The sequence below is a fragment of the Phoxinus phoxinus genome (genome assembly GCF_949152265.1).
Source record: "Phoxinus phoxinus genome assembly, chromosome: 3".
NCBI classification, from domain to species: Eukaryota; Metazoa; Chordata; class Actinopteri; order Cypriniformes; family Leuciscidae; genus Phoxinus; species Phoxinus phoxinus.
This window is the reverse complement of record NC_136878.1, coordinates 23,400,087-23,415,032: the sequence shown is the minus strand read 5'-3', so window position 1 is coordinate 23,415,032 and position 14,946 is coordinate 23,400,087. Positions and strand designations below refer to the sequence as shown.

The window sequence follows — 14,946 nt, the reverse complement described above, 5'->3', positions numbered from 1 at the left end:
TCCACTTTTGTAACAATTGAAAACAAAACAGTCTGTCAGACATATATATTTTTTATATTATACTGTATTTTATATTATATTTGAAATATATTTTAAGATGCTTTAATAAGACAAAAAAGTAATTGTGTTGTCATACGTTTAATGTAATTTGGAATGTTTGTTAGATGCTTCACAGTTCAAATAATATGATAGTGTAACTGTAAGCGGTTAATTGAGTATGAACATCCTTAGAATTTATTGTAGAATTCTGTAACGTCTGTAATTTGTATCCATTTAGTTTATCCTCTCTGTTTGACCTACTATCCATCTCTGAATTCAGATATCCACCTCATGTCTCCTATTTCAACCCTAACACTCATTATATGTGAAGAAAGAAGAAAAAAAACATCCACTCTAAACACACAAGACAATTGGGACGTCACCATGAAAACAGTGACATTCCACTCAAAAAACACAGCCAATAGTTGGTTTAACAGTAATAGTAAGTAAACCAGTTTATTAAGAACCATTCATTTTCTCTTCAAGATTTCCGCAGCTAAATCTGGCTAATAATTTAGTTTTAAAAAATAAAGAAAGCAAGCCACTATTGTCATGTTGTGGACATAATGAATCTACCCACTAGTGGGAGTATCACAGCCATGCTGCTTGCGTGGCACGCAACCTAAGGTGTCTGATATCATCCAGGGAATTTGGTTCTTAAAGCGATAGTTCACCCTAAAATGACATCATTTACTCATCCTCATGTCGTTCCAAACCTATATGACTTTATTTCTTCTGTGGAACACAAAAGAAGATATTTTACCTACAGATCTGATAGATATGTCGTACAAACTACATTGGACTCCATTGTCATTTGGAGTGTGCACAAAAAAAAAACATTTGTCAAACTATCTTCTCCAGAAGAGAGAAACTCATACAGGTTTGAAACATCATGAGGATGAGTAAATGATAACAGAATATTCATTTTTAGGTAAACTCCCCCTTTAAGCCACACACAAGATGAGCCAGTGAGAGGTTCTACTAAATAAAAAGCTGCCTCCATTGTTATAGCTTTGAAAAGGCTTTGCGTGATGTCAGGCTTAAATAACTAAGGTCCTCCATGACTAACAGAATCTAGCTATGTATTCCATTGAACCAGAAGCAGCATACTGACATCATACTGTACCTTAAAACAAAATATACACACAGACACACATAATAGCCTCCACCAAATACACTCAGATGCCACAATTGTTCAGCTGGATTTCAAAGGGTCTAATGGCAGAGTAGTGTCCATGTTTTTTTACAGCTACAGCACTCGCTGTCCATTAATGATGACATCATCAAACTCCTCCTGTGACAGATAGAGAAATGGTAAGTACAGAAACATACTTTTAAGCATTCTGTTAGTAAATGTGTGTGGATTTGGCTCTTACCTCTTCACTCTCTCTGTACTCCTCCTCTTCCTCATCGCCCTGTATGTATGTGGCCCCACGGGCACTAAGTAGGGCCTGCACCTCTTTGTTGGGTCTGTAAAGGGCACAGTAGTACGGGGTGTGGCCTGCATACGAGCGCTGATTCACCGATGCGCCGGCACTCAATAACACATCCACTACCGCTGACCTTTGACCTTCAACTGCCCAGTGCAATGGAGACCGACCTGACCCCAAATCCTACAAAGCCAGAGGTAATGAATGAACACTGAAATATACTCGAAAAGAAGATTAATATGATCTTTTAGAAAATATATATTATTTGTTTAGAATTTCTTACTCGTTGATTGGCGTCTGCTCCTGCCTCCAGCAGCATTTTGATGATATCACAATTGCCCCTATGTACAGCCAGGTGCAGTGCACTCACACCTTAAAGAGACAGATGGACAGAGAAAGGGATAGTATGGATGGAAAAGACAGAGATGTATACTGATCAAATAAATGAGATTAAATATTAATCAGAGTGAAAATGTGTTTGCTTGAGTTTGTAGTGTACCTGAATAATTGGTGATGCTGAGGTGCTCCGGTGGGGTCCGTGGGCAGCTGGTGAGCTCTCTCACACACTCTGTGCGAAGCTCTCGGACAGCCAGGTGTAAAGGTGTGTTGCCGCCCCTCTCTTGGATCTCCGCACTGGCTCCACTCCACAACAGCGCCCGAACACACTCGCTCCGGTCTACTATGACTGCTAAATGTAGAGCGGTCTGAGTGAAGAGGGGGGAAAAATTACAATGGTAAATGGTAAATGGACTGCATTTATATAGCGCTTTAACAGACCCATGGCCACCAAAGCGCTTTACATACTGCCTCATAGTCACCCATTCATACACCGACGGCGGTGTCAGCCATGCAAGGCGCCCCCACTGCTGCCCCTACATTGGGAATTTTCTACATTGGTTGCACATCAGTGTTGCAATGTACACTTAAGGCCAAAGTATACTTCACTTTTTACGTGTGAGCAAGGGTCAGTGTACAGTGCGCGTGACGTGAATATCGTCATCAAAAGAGTACCGCTTTTGTAAGCGAAAGCACTTTGCGAAAAGTAAAGGCCTGGAAGCGAAAGGAGTACCGCTTTTTTGTAGATGTACATCGCTCACGTACATGTAAAAAAACGAAGTGTACTTTCTGCTTGACAATAAGCAAAGTCTCTTTCAAGGGAAGTCTGTTCACTCAGCAACCATATTTGCAACCGCTCCGGGCAGCTCCGTTTCAGAACACTGAGTGTTTCTATAGCAATCAGAGCTTCTAACGGCAGCTGCTGTGACGCACGCGTTGACTATATCAATCAGCGATTAGCTCTTTTATTTAGAAAGCGGGACTTATTCCGCCAAATTGCGCATTTTTGTCATTCTATATATAAAGTCTTTGCTATAAATAGTCTCAGCCTCAGACGTCACGCCCAGGGACCAGTGGCCGTACATCTGATGCATAAACCACACAAGATTGGAAACACTTCAGGAGTTTCAAAGTCGTCATGCGATTGGTTTAGTTCTACTGGATTTCCGGGAGAAGTGTGTGTCACGTTCTTTAACGATCAAAGCCATTGACACCAAACCCCTTCATAGAAGAAAGTTTCATTTTTACAACTGTGACAATCAACGCTTATCAGGATCAACTAAACGCTGGATTTTCAAAAGTATATAAGTATGTGAAGTTCACAACTTTTTAAAATGCATCCAAGAGTTTTACACGCCGGTCAGTTATTGTAGGGACATCGTTATATTTTCACTCCTCTAAACATTACGCTCAGCAAAACGAACAGATTAGTTGTTTTACATGTCAGTCAGATGTCCCCTTGGCCAATGAAAGAAGCGAAGGAGTCCAGATGAAGGTACAGCTATGCAAGACTATAAGGCCCTTTAAAAAAAAAAAAAAAAAGTTCAGTTGTTTGTATTATTTCCTGAGAACAATGTAGAGAATGTAGTTTGGCTTGCTAGTGCTTGGTTTCCCAATGAGAGAATTTTCTTTTCTTATTGTGACACATTTCTGAGGCTTCATGAAAATGGGAAAAAATGTAGGGCGGGACTTTATTTTGTCCATTGAGAATTGATTGGATCGTTGTCATTTGCTAATTGCTGCGATCTGGTGACGTGAGTGCAAGGTTGCTGAAAGGAAGGGATTATTGTCCTGCCCTCATAGCATCACAGCAATTCACCAGAGAAGAAGTGTTGTGACGGGCGAGGAATTTAATGTTTTCTATTAAAAATGACTAAGAATTTAAAAAACGGTGTATGGACAAATAATTTATATTCCATAAAAAATAATAATGATTTAATGGTGACTTTGACAGCAAAATGTTATTTAACCTAATTTAAAATGTAATATTTTATGAAACAATAAATCAGATCATTGGAAGTAAAGCAATTCTTCTTGGTCCACACTCCACAGGTGCTGCCCTGTCAGATCAAGTTGCTTGTTTCTTTAGATCTGGCAACACGATTGTGCGTTTACCTGGCCCAGGTCATTTTGGATGTGCAGGTAAGGAGTCCAGGTCTTGTCCACCACAATTTCTTCAAGCAGGCACTGAACAACACCCCACTGCTCATGAATCAGCGCCAAATGAAGTACCCTGAGAGACAAAAAAAAAGATAATATAGTCTAAATCCAATGGCCTTCCAAACAGACAAATGTACAGGCAACAGAAAACAACAAAGACTTACGTGTCACCGTCCTCTGACAGAAAGTTGAGCGTGTTGAAGAGCTCTTCTCTCCGCTGCCGACCCTCCTCAGTGTCCGAGACCGCCAGTCTGTCTGTACCTGCGGGCTCGCTTAGGATCATGGTGCCGATCCCATCGGAGAGACACCCCACCACCGCATCCTCATTAATCGAGTCCCCGATGGCAGAATCGAGCCTCTCTCCGCCGCCAATCGACACGCAGTCCATGGTGCCCCTGTTGTCGGACTCGTCCGAGGGTGGGATGTCAGGTATGTCAGACATAGATCGATCAGGTGCCCACATCTGCTCGGCCTCTGTGTAAGTGCCGTAGGGACTCTCAAACCCGAGTCCGACCCCGCTTAAGGAGTCTAGCCCGCTGTCACACCAGTCCTCCGGGACAGCGTCCACCACGGCGCCCCGTTTCTCCATAGTGTAGCTCGGTCCAGGCCGAGCATTCTGTCTTCGGGATTCACCGTGAATATCTTGCGTCCCCTCCATTTATATATGAATCATCCGTTTAAATGATGTCAGCTGTAACAATAGAGACTGCTTTTCTTGACCAACAGCTATCTGCTTGCGCCTTTTTCGCTTCTATCCAGATGGATTGTTTTTAGGGGAACAAGATGAGCTCTTTCTGGACAAATTGCCAAACAACAGCGACAAGCGCTGTCGCACGAGCCTCAGATTCCCTCCATGTCCGGAGCATTATAAAACTACAGATTGCTCACCTTGTGAGCGGCTTACTGTTGCCCAGTTTATCCAGAAAAGGCCGTGTGTCTGGGTAGGTGTTTTCCTGGGGAATTCCCTCGTAACCAGACACCGTGGGGAAGTGCGCATGCGTAGGGCTCAAGGCGCGCATGCGTAGCACACACATAATTAACTTTCAGTTACATTATTTTTTTTGGGAGTTTCACCGTCTATGGTTTCACCGCGTTGCGTTTGTTGGGGGAATTTCAAGTGGTTTTTAACTTGAACTGTCAATAAACCAAGGCAAAGAAACGGCGTGGCAATTTGATCCGTCTTTTAATTGTTTGTTTTGTATTGCAATTGAATATGTTGCTTGGGTGTGTTAGATTAATACTACTAATGTTACATAGATAGACAGGAAATTAGGAAGAGCAGGAAATTATACGCTATTTGTCTCAAACATGTATGTTCCCATTTTTGTCTGCTACAAAATTACAGTAGTTTACAGTAGTAGCCTAAACTGTGTAAATCAGTGCCAAGTATAAATGGTGTTGTTGTTACAAACCACTACACTACCATGGTGAGGTGTAACACGGACATAAAATGTTGTGAATATTGAATTAATATCACCACCCCACATTTTAAGCACTTAAATTAAAAAATGTAAACAACCTATGTAGCACTATAATTGAAAAATAAAAATTGGGAATATGGCCTAATATATTGGTCAGTCAGTGACATGCATATTTTTGTGTCCAAGTGCATTATTTCCTTTTAAAATAATTTGATAAATTCATGACCACTTTATTCTATAAAACCTAGCCCATTTAGCTAGAATTAAATTTTAGTACATTTAATTAGTAGATATTATTTAATCTTTTGGTATCGTAAACCCCCAAAATGTCAGGTGGTGCAACTGTCCGAAAAAATTAACTGACTAAGAACATTTTAAATGGTGTCTTTATAATAAAAAGTTAAAAACAAATGTTTATGAAAATCAGTAGTTTTAAAGATGTTGAGATAGGCTAAAACATTTTTATATTATCAAATGTCAGGGTGACAAAACTGCAAACATGGCTTTTTTATTATTGACAAGGTTAATAACAGATAGGCTGCATCATCCAGAGGACCTACAGTAAACTAATCCTTGTGGCAGAGTGAAAAAGTTTGTAGATATCTCTCAAATACTGATAACAAGCTAATTTAAAGTAGGTTAGTACACTTTCCATGTCAGGTGGTACAACTACAGTACATACAATACAACTATTGTACAGCCTGACATAAAAACAGTAAAAAACTGAATTTAAACACTTTGAAATGTTATTCAACAACTGAAACTTGTTTAAACACCTTTTTCTTGACTTTATTCTATCGTGACTTTATTCTCTATTTTATATTAATGGTTTTCTATTTATTTATTGTTATATATATTAACAACACTCATGGTCTGTTCATGTTTTTTACATGTAGCTTAGATGACAAGCTTTTTATGCTGTAAATCATTTATATTTATATAATATTTATATTTTACACAGAGTCTTAAAACGTCTGCTGCTATCTCAGAAGGATGGAGGTCATAATATGATTTCATCACTGTAACTTCTAATTAATTAAACTGATAGTGTTACAACTCATCCTGTTTTACAACACTCCCCTGCCTCCACTCTAGATTTACCTTTTTCCATTTTCTCTACTTGCCTTTTACTTAAAAGCTATAAAAAAAACTCACAGGGCAGGGAGTGGTGTTTTAAACATATATATGAGACACCAGGTGGCAGTGTATCTGTTCATTTCATATTTGTGCCGCTCTCTCTGGTAAACAAAAGAATTAATCCTCACCAATGACAGGATGATGTCATTGTTCACGTTTTTTTATGCTCTATTTTGTATTTATTATGGAAAAATCTTTAAAATTTGTAAATCACAGTCATATTTTATGAATCATATTTTTTAAGAAGCAGATAATGTTTAGTGTGTAACAGTGCGACTGTTTGAAAATGTGCAGGTTCCACACCAGAAACTGCACAAAAAAAATGGTAATATGGTTCAAGGCAAGGACACTTTCTTTGCCCATGTTAACATGTCTTAATCATAAGTGCCACTGTAGATTGAGGGAAGGATGATTCAGAGTGACTATGAAGCTAAATGGAGAGAGTGATGAAAGAAAGAGTCATTGGATATAATAAAAGATGTTTTGAAGGTCTCTCTCTCTCTCTCTCTCTCTCTCTCTCTCTCTCTCTCTCTCTCTCTCTCTCTCTCTCTGTGTGTGTGTGTGTGTGTGTGTGTGTGTGTGTGTGTGTGTGTGTGTGTGTGTGTGTGTGTGTGTGTGTGTGTGTGTGTGTGTGTGTGTGTGTGTGTGTGTGTGTGTGTGTGTGTGTGTGTGTGTGTAGGTTTTGTGTACATTGTGAGGAATAAATGTCCCCGCATAAATTGTCAAACTTAAAATCCCTTGCATTGAGAGAATAGCCAATGGTCTCCACTAAAATGGCTTAATAAACATACATAGTAAATAGTGATTCATAAAAAACAAAAAATGCTAATGAAAATGTAAATATCATATAGCTCAATATAAAAGCAATAGAAGTCAGTGGAAACTCCCATGAAAGAAAAACAGATGTGTGCGTGGGCATGCAAGGATCCTAAAAGGTGCTGGGCTGAATGGGATTTTGATGGAATTTGAGGGGATTGCTGACAGAGTTTAAGTCCCCCCCCCCCCTCTCTCTCTCTCCCTCTCTCTCTCTCTCTCTCTCTCTCTCTCTCTCTCTCCCTCTCTCTCTCTCCCTCTCTCTCAGTCTCTGTGTATCTGCATTGCAGTTTTCTCAGGACAGACTCTATATGCCACTATATATACACTATATATATAAAAAACCACCTCCCATACCCATTAATCTCCTTCAAGACGAGATGGAGTATATGATAAAAAGTAGAGAAGGATAGGCATGATAGGCATGTTTTTATTTTGACTTATTATAACTTGTTCCCCCTGCACCTCGCTTTGCTCAACTGCTCCGTCAATCGCTCATTGCTGTGGTCTCCTATACCGTACTGTAAGCTGTGCTTTGCTCTGTTTACCGTGACGTCCTTTGTGCTGTGGTCTGTGCTGTGATGGATGTTTGCAGTCTCTGTCAAGAGCAATTAGGAAATAAGATTAGCCCTGCAATTAATTTATGCGGCCTTACAGAGACCACCTATTGATCTCAGTATGGGGCTGTGTACAACATATTCCTAAGAGAAGTGTAACTGATATAATATAAAATTATATTATAATATAAGATGGAACAAATATAAAATAATTATATACAGAATATATCAATCATACTTATACACATGTATGTGTGTGTGTGTGTGTGTGTGTGTGTGTGTGTGTGTGTGTGTGTGTGTGTGTGTGTGTGTGTGTGTGTGTGTGTGTGTGTGTGTGTGTGTGTGTGTGTCAACAACCCTAACAATGAAGGAAATCTAGTATATATATATTGGATGGGTGTTGCTCAGTATTAAATGTTTTAAAGTTTATGTCACATATCTTTCATTCTTAGCCTGTCTGTTTTGGCCATTTACAAATGTGTGTTTGTGTGTAGATGGAAAAAAAACTGTGTAAAACCAGCATGCAGAACTCATTGATTGTGAATGTCTGATTTGTGTGTGTGTGAGAGAGAGAGAGAGAGAGAGAGAGAGAGAGAGAGAGAGAGAGAGATGGGACAGTTCAGGTATTATCCTGTACTGTTCAAATTTGCTCAGGATGAATACGCCGCTTATTAAAATGGAAGCTGAAGGAGAATCCCTCTCCAGGGGTGGGGTTGAGCTTTGACGGGGGGCTGATGGTGAATGCTGAGCTGCAGACCAGATCTGCTGCCACTGCACTTTTCTCTGGTCATTCCTCAAGACACACACTCACACACACACACCGCTTTACACCCAGACTATAAGAGGCTCCTAATCTCAGTAACACTCAGTAATGTATTAACTCTGAACCAGCACTGCAGAATGCTGCACTGCGCTATATCAATATTCCCACATTAAAGAACAATACACTTGTAAAAAAAAAAAAAACACTAAAAACATCCCAGCCCCGTAACTAAAGGGAATTGTATCTAGACTTCACAAAAGGACCCCTTGCCTGGAGTGAAGTTTTATGATGTTTAAAAAGAATATTTTAAATGGCTTGGTTTGTTTACATTAAAAAAAGCCTCTGGACTTGGAACGATGTGCTAGCTTGTGAATGTTGAGTAGAGGAAAGAGAGGTAGAGCTCAGCCCACACATTCAGAGTCCATCACAGCACTGCAGAGGAGACCCGGAAAGTTCATTTTGATAAACACCCTCTATTCAGGAAAACAGCACTCATTGTTTTATCATCCAGGTGTGTGTGTACGATCAAATACTCATCACATATGTTGCTTTCCAGTCGAATGTTATTTTGTACGAAAGCTGCATTAGCTGCTTTATAATGGTTAATGTTTAGTAAATGTGCAAAGCTCATAATAATCCGTGTGAGATAAGGTGAGATGTGTCTGCATTATGTAACTCTATTCCAGCTGCTGTTATACCTGACTGCTCCCGTTCTCTTATTCACAAAGACGTCGCCATCTTGAGCGCTCTCTCCGTTTCTTCCTTGCTTTGCTTTCTTAAGTATACACACATACAGTATATTAGTTAGTGGGGATGTTCTATTGACTTCAGTTGTTTTGATACTGAGCCAGTGATATTTGCTCCCTACTAGGGGTGTGCGTTATTGACAAAAATGTATATCTTGATATGCTGGTCGTGGACAGCAAACACTGAAACTTTTCATATTCTTCATTTTCTGCGCTGTGGTCAGTTCACAGCAGCGACAGAAAATAACTTTTCCATTATGAACCGATATTTACTGCCTTAAATTGATTTCCAGGGCCCTTTTTACCTTTTATATGTGCTTTTCTTTCTAACCTTATTTTATATGTTAACTCGCATTTGTAATTGTAACTCACAACTCATAATACATAACACACACCCTTATTCCCTACTTGTGAACGACATAAGCTCTCACAAATCTTTGTAAAATTGATTAATTTGATCTATTCCATTTGCATTTGTTAGATTTTGGCTCCTCTTTTATTTGCTACCCCTGGAACCTTAACGAGACTTTAATTTATCTTAATGTTCATTAAAACAGTTGGTATCACTTTATTGATATAGTCCACTGTAGACATTCTGACTATAAGCAACTACAGGTGAAACTCGAAAAATTTGAATATGGTGCAAAAGTTTTTATTTCAGTAATTCAACTTAAATTGTGAAACTAATATAGACTCATTACATGCAAAGTGAGATATTTGAAGCCTTTATTTGTTATAATTTTGATGATTATGGCTTACAGCTATGAAAACCCCAAATTCAAAATTATTGTGAAAAGGTTTTCAGCTGGAAGCCATAATCATCATCACAATTATAACAAATAAAGGCATCAAATATCTCACTTTGAATGTAATGAGTCTACTCTATATAATATATTAGTTTAGTTGAATTACTTAAATAAATGAACTTTTGCACCATATTCAATTTTTTTTGAGTTTCACCTGTTCCAACTACAGCTCAACTTATTCTACTAACTCTAACACTAAAACTCTAATGAGAGTATTAGTTGATATAGTTGTAAATTAATGAGAGTTAGTTGACATGTAATTGCAAGTTACTATTGATAGTAGAATGTCTATATCAAAATAAAGTTTAACCAAATAATTTAAATCATTAGAAATATCATGAAATTTACATACAGTGTATTATATATCTTCTCCGTTAACCAACTGCAGTACCTTCACATACTCATTTTATGCTAACCTTTATGGACCCTTCAGTCCTCAATAGAAGCTAAATGATAAAAAACAACAACAACAACATTACTCTCTTTCTGACACGTTGATTATAACAAAGGTCTCCTGAGATTAGAAGTGACCTAATTAAGACTGATGATAATGAGCTAAACATCCTCTTGACATGACTAGTCCACTCTTTAAAAACTTACCAATCACATCACTGCTCACAGAACTCATGTTAGAAACTGTCCTTGTGTTACCTTGCAGTGACCTTGCTCAGTTTATGGTTGTTTGCCGTTACACCTGCCAATAGGGCATCTTGATGGCCTGTCCATGTGCAGGTTATTCGGCACCATTGATAAATCAATCTAGCACTGAACAGCTAAGCCACTCCAGTCACCTTATTTTCACCACATTTTAGACGTCAATGTCCAAGGCTTCCGATGTCAGCCATTCCAGTTATTTTAGCCATACAAATACAGTATGTTATGCTGCTTGATGTTACAAACTGGTATTATTTTTATTTATTATCATAATCATAAACACACTGGTTTGTAGCACAGATTAGCACTTACTGCACTTTGTAGTTATTTACATAGTGGCTATAATGAATCAGTCTCGATGGGCCTCGTCACTTATTTAATCGCAAATTAGGCTTTCATTGCATAACTTCTAGATGATAAAGACTTTCATTTTGATTTAATGTTTTTTTTAATTAATATGTATGTGGTGTTTGCGCGCGCGTGTGTGTTGTTGATGGATGTATATGGTAATCTTCGCCTCAAGATCCCTTTCTGAATGTCAGGCATCTTTGTCTCTATCTATCATCTTTCTCTAAGTCAATTTCTCTCCAGCTCTCTCTATCATTCACATGAGTCATGTAAGGAACGTAACGTCTGGTTCTGCTGCTCAAGTACAGCTGGGCCGAGACTCTGCCACTCTTGGTAAATATTTGATACTGTTTGCTATTATACACCAGCCTGAACACACTTTCATCACTCTGTTGTTCTTTTACCAGAGAATAAATATTTCTGGTGTTTGCATTCTGACGGTTCTAATGTGTGTGGTAGAAATGGATTGTGCTTATACTTCAGACTGAGATTCAGGAAACCATCTCAAGAGGACTGGCAGTCAGAGGAGCAATCATGAGAAGTCTGGATTACTTAAAGCACTGTACCTGTGAAGCTGAAGTGACAGTGCGTTAAGCGCTTGTGTGTGTATGCATGACTGTGCGGTTTTGTCTGGGAGTTGAAGCGCAGCAGATTAGCTGTGAGCACTTAGGTCTGCTTTCTTCCTCTGATGTGATTCTTTTTGATTCCCTTTCTTTTTCTTTCTTCCTTCATCTCTCTCTCTCTCTCTCTCTCTCTCTCTCTCTCTCTCTCTCTCTCTCTCTCTCTCTCTCTCTCTCTCACTCACACTCACTCTCTCTCTCTTTGCACTGGTTCATTACAATTAAAGAGAGTTTTTGTCTGAAAGCATCAGGAAACCCCAAAGCAAAATGACATTGATGATCAAGTCTCCATTGCTCCTTCTGCTTACTGTTGCTTCAGTGCTTTTCAGTTAAAGACCAAAATAGATTTAGCTTCACTGTCAAAGGTCAGCAGGATCAATGGTCAGATAGGTTTATGTTATGCTGTGCATCTTTTATTCTCACTTGTTTAGCAGGAAAATGCACATGCCACTCTCGCATTTCATTTACAGTTGCACATGCTTTGTCTTTGCCGTACTCTTTCATTCTCTCAGTAGGAGTTAATTTTTAATGCTGAGTCATTTGGTGTGTACAGGAGGATGTGATTGCAGTATCACTGTTGTTGTGTAAATAATAGAGTTTTCTGATATTATTGAAACTCTAAGTGTTACTCATGCAGCAGCATGCATTTATTGGTAAGGGTGTTAGTCATCAAAAAATTAACTGATGTCGGTTGCAAAGTAGACTTTATACTAAGAAAACACAGCTTGAAATGAATTTAAATTGTATTTCTATAAAAGGATTTCACTGACTACACATTGCAGAGTTTACTTTTTGGGATCCATTTGGATTTGTTTTACAAGAAGAGTTCTGTGGGGACCAAAGGAGGAAAACAGCTTAATAAATACAATAAATAATGTCGAAATGAAAGTTTACACCTGGTATTAAGATGCATCTTGGTCGATCGGATCACAAGTAGATGAGGGAGACACATACCCTTTTTTACACCTGTATCAACACGTTCTCACTCCCAACTCGTTACATGGACGCTACCGTAAATACTAGTTAAAAAATTGGACATTGACGCCTTCTCATGTCAAAAATTGAATGCAACGAGCTCCTAATCACGACTTTAGAAGTGAAGTAGGATTTTTTTTTCAAATAGCATGTGAAGGCATAAGAATGTGTTGCTGGTATTTTAATCCGTCTTTTCTGTCCACTTTCAAACTGTCCTGTTTTCTTCTTCAAGGGGAGGGTCTATGGGCGTGTAAATTAATGTTGTTGTTGTTGTTTTTCAGATGTTTTGATGTAATAGACAAAAATAATCTCGAGCTATTTACATATTCTGCACCAGAGATGCAAGAAAAACATACGGAAACATTAGTTTCTGCTCGGACAGCTGCAAGACCACGTCAACTGCTTCGAGTGCATGTTAGAAAACAGGAAAGGTGAGAGAACATTGTGCTTGGTTTTATTTTTTTTCTTGGTACGTTTTTCATCTTCAAACCAAACTTTGGTCTTAGTTTAAATCCTGTCTGTCTAGCGTGCTTCCCATAATAATTGCACGTTAGGTCAGTAGGCGGAAAGCAGGCAGTCTTTTGTGGCTGTTCACACGGTCAGTCCAAATCCGATTATTTGTGCATCCAATTGGCATCTGATCTAAAATTATTGACGTCCAGATTTTCGCAACTGTTCAGATCCGATTTGTGTGTCATTGCAGCTTTTTTGTTTTCTAAAATATCTGCATTGTTTTTTATATCAATGATGTTGTTGGTAGGCATAAGACAAAAATAACATCAACAACCTCAACATGGAGGTGTTTGCAATACAGATGTTGTCTTATTTACAACATGACAATAGAACTGGACTACTGAAGAACTGTAGGAGGCTGGTGTGAGCGGCTTTATTCCGTACTGTCTCTGCCGGATTCAAACCATGTCTCCATTAGGTTATATTGCAATGTTCTGCTCGTCCACCACTTTGCAAAAACATAACCTTCTTTCTGCAGTGAGTGACTTTTAGCATGATTTTCAATAGCAACGTCTTACGTGGCATGAGAAAGTCACTTAAACCACGCGAAATCCGTTCAATGAGATTTGAATTTAATTTCAAACCACATAATGAATATGGCTCGAAATTGATTTGTAAAAATTGCATTTCATGTGATTTGGACTGACAGTCTGAACGTAGCCAATAGCAATCCAGTCGAATGCATTCTCGACTAGGCCTATGGAAGTGGTCAAAAGTGGACAGACCCTCTTTACACCTGTGTACTTCTTTAACCTACGTTGTGAGGACCAAATGTCCCCACAAAGATAGTCAAAACCTGAGATCAACATTGTGGGGAGTCAGCGGTCCCCACGAGGGAAATGGATTAATGGTAAAAGATGCTTATTGAAAATGTTAAAGTATACAAAATGTATGTCTATTTGAGGGTCCCCACAAAGATCCCGAAACTGTGTGTGTGTTTGTGTTTGTGTGTGTGTGTTTGTGTGTGTGTGTGTGTGTGTGTGTGTGTGTGTGTGTGTGTGTGTGTGTGTGTGTGTGTGTGTGTGTGTGTGTGTGTGTGTGTGTGTGTGTGTGTGTGTGTGTGTGTGTGTGTGTGTGTGTGTGTGTGTGTGTGTGTGTGTGTGTGTGTGTGTGTGTGTGTGTGTGTGTGTGTGTGTGTGTGTGTGTGCATAATTTGACCAAAGCCTTAACTTTTTGTTACCGTCAATAATGATTAAATGATATGAGAAAAGATATAAAGAAAGAAATATAGGTACTTATCTATATCTACATATCTATTATCTATCTATATTAGCCTTCAGATTTTAATTTCATTTCATTAGAATTCTGAGAATGGCTACGATCACCTAAAAGGAAAAACTATAAATATGATATAAGACCTATTTCCAAACATTAATTTAACAGTATTAATGATTTAAAATTGAAATAACTTTGAGGACAGCACTGATCCTGAATAAAACATAGTTGGAGTGCAGGATCATTTGTATTCCATGTATGAATAGAGATGCCAGCAGCACATACAATGGGAGCTATACTTAGCTTGTTTAACAGCTCTGACTCATTCCACATTAGTTAGCAACCATCACACTCTTACCTACACTCATTTTCATTTCATTTCTAATGTCTTAATTTAGCAGCTACTCTCTTTA

The 14,946-nt window shown here is 38.7% G+C and overlaps 1 protein-coding gene and 1 long non-coding RNA gene across 2 annotated transcripts in view; one reads left to right on the top strand and one right to left on the bottom strand.

Moving 5' to 3' along the window:
- Positions 1–14,946, top strand: part of LOC306996212 — a 1,114,438-nt gene that overhangs the window by 213,591 nt on the left and 885,901 nt on the right. The window lies entirely within an intron of this gene.
- Positions 124–4,988, bottom strand: nfkbib (nuclear factor of kappa light polypeptide gene enhancer in B-cells inhibitor, beta). The gene is made up of 6 exons (XM_079606508.1): positions 4,130–4,988; positions 3,921–4,038; positions 1,969–2,173; positions 1,753–1,841; positions 1,416–1,652; positions 124–1,333 (listed from the first exon to the last, which is right to left on the bottom strand). Exons 1-6 carry the CDS (start codon positions 4,621–4,623, stop codon positions 1,289–1,291), a joined length of 1,188 nt encoding a protein of 395 aa, XP_079462634.1. The 5' UTR covers positions 4,624–4,988; the 3' UTR covers positions 124–1,288.

Coding starts and splice junctions, on each gene's coding strand:
- nfkbib (XM_079606508.1), bottom strand. CDS start 4,623: ATGGAGGGGACGCAAGATATTCACGGTGAATCCCGAAGACAGAATGCT. Junction 4,039..4,129: donor CTGTCAGAGGACGGTGACAC/GTAAGTCTTTGT, acceptor TTTGTCTCTCAG/GGTACTTCATTTGGCGCTGA. Junction 1,334..1,415: donor AGTACAGAGAGAGTGAAGAG/GTAAGAGCCAAA, acceptor TATCTGTCACAG/GAGGAGTTTGATGATGTCAT.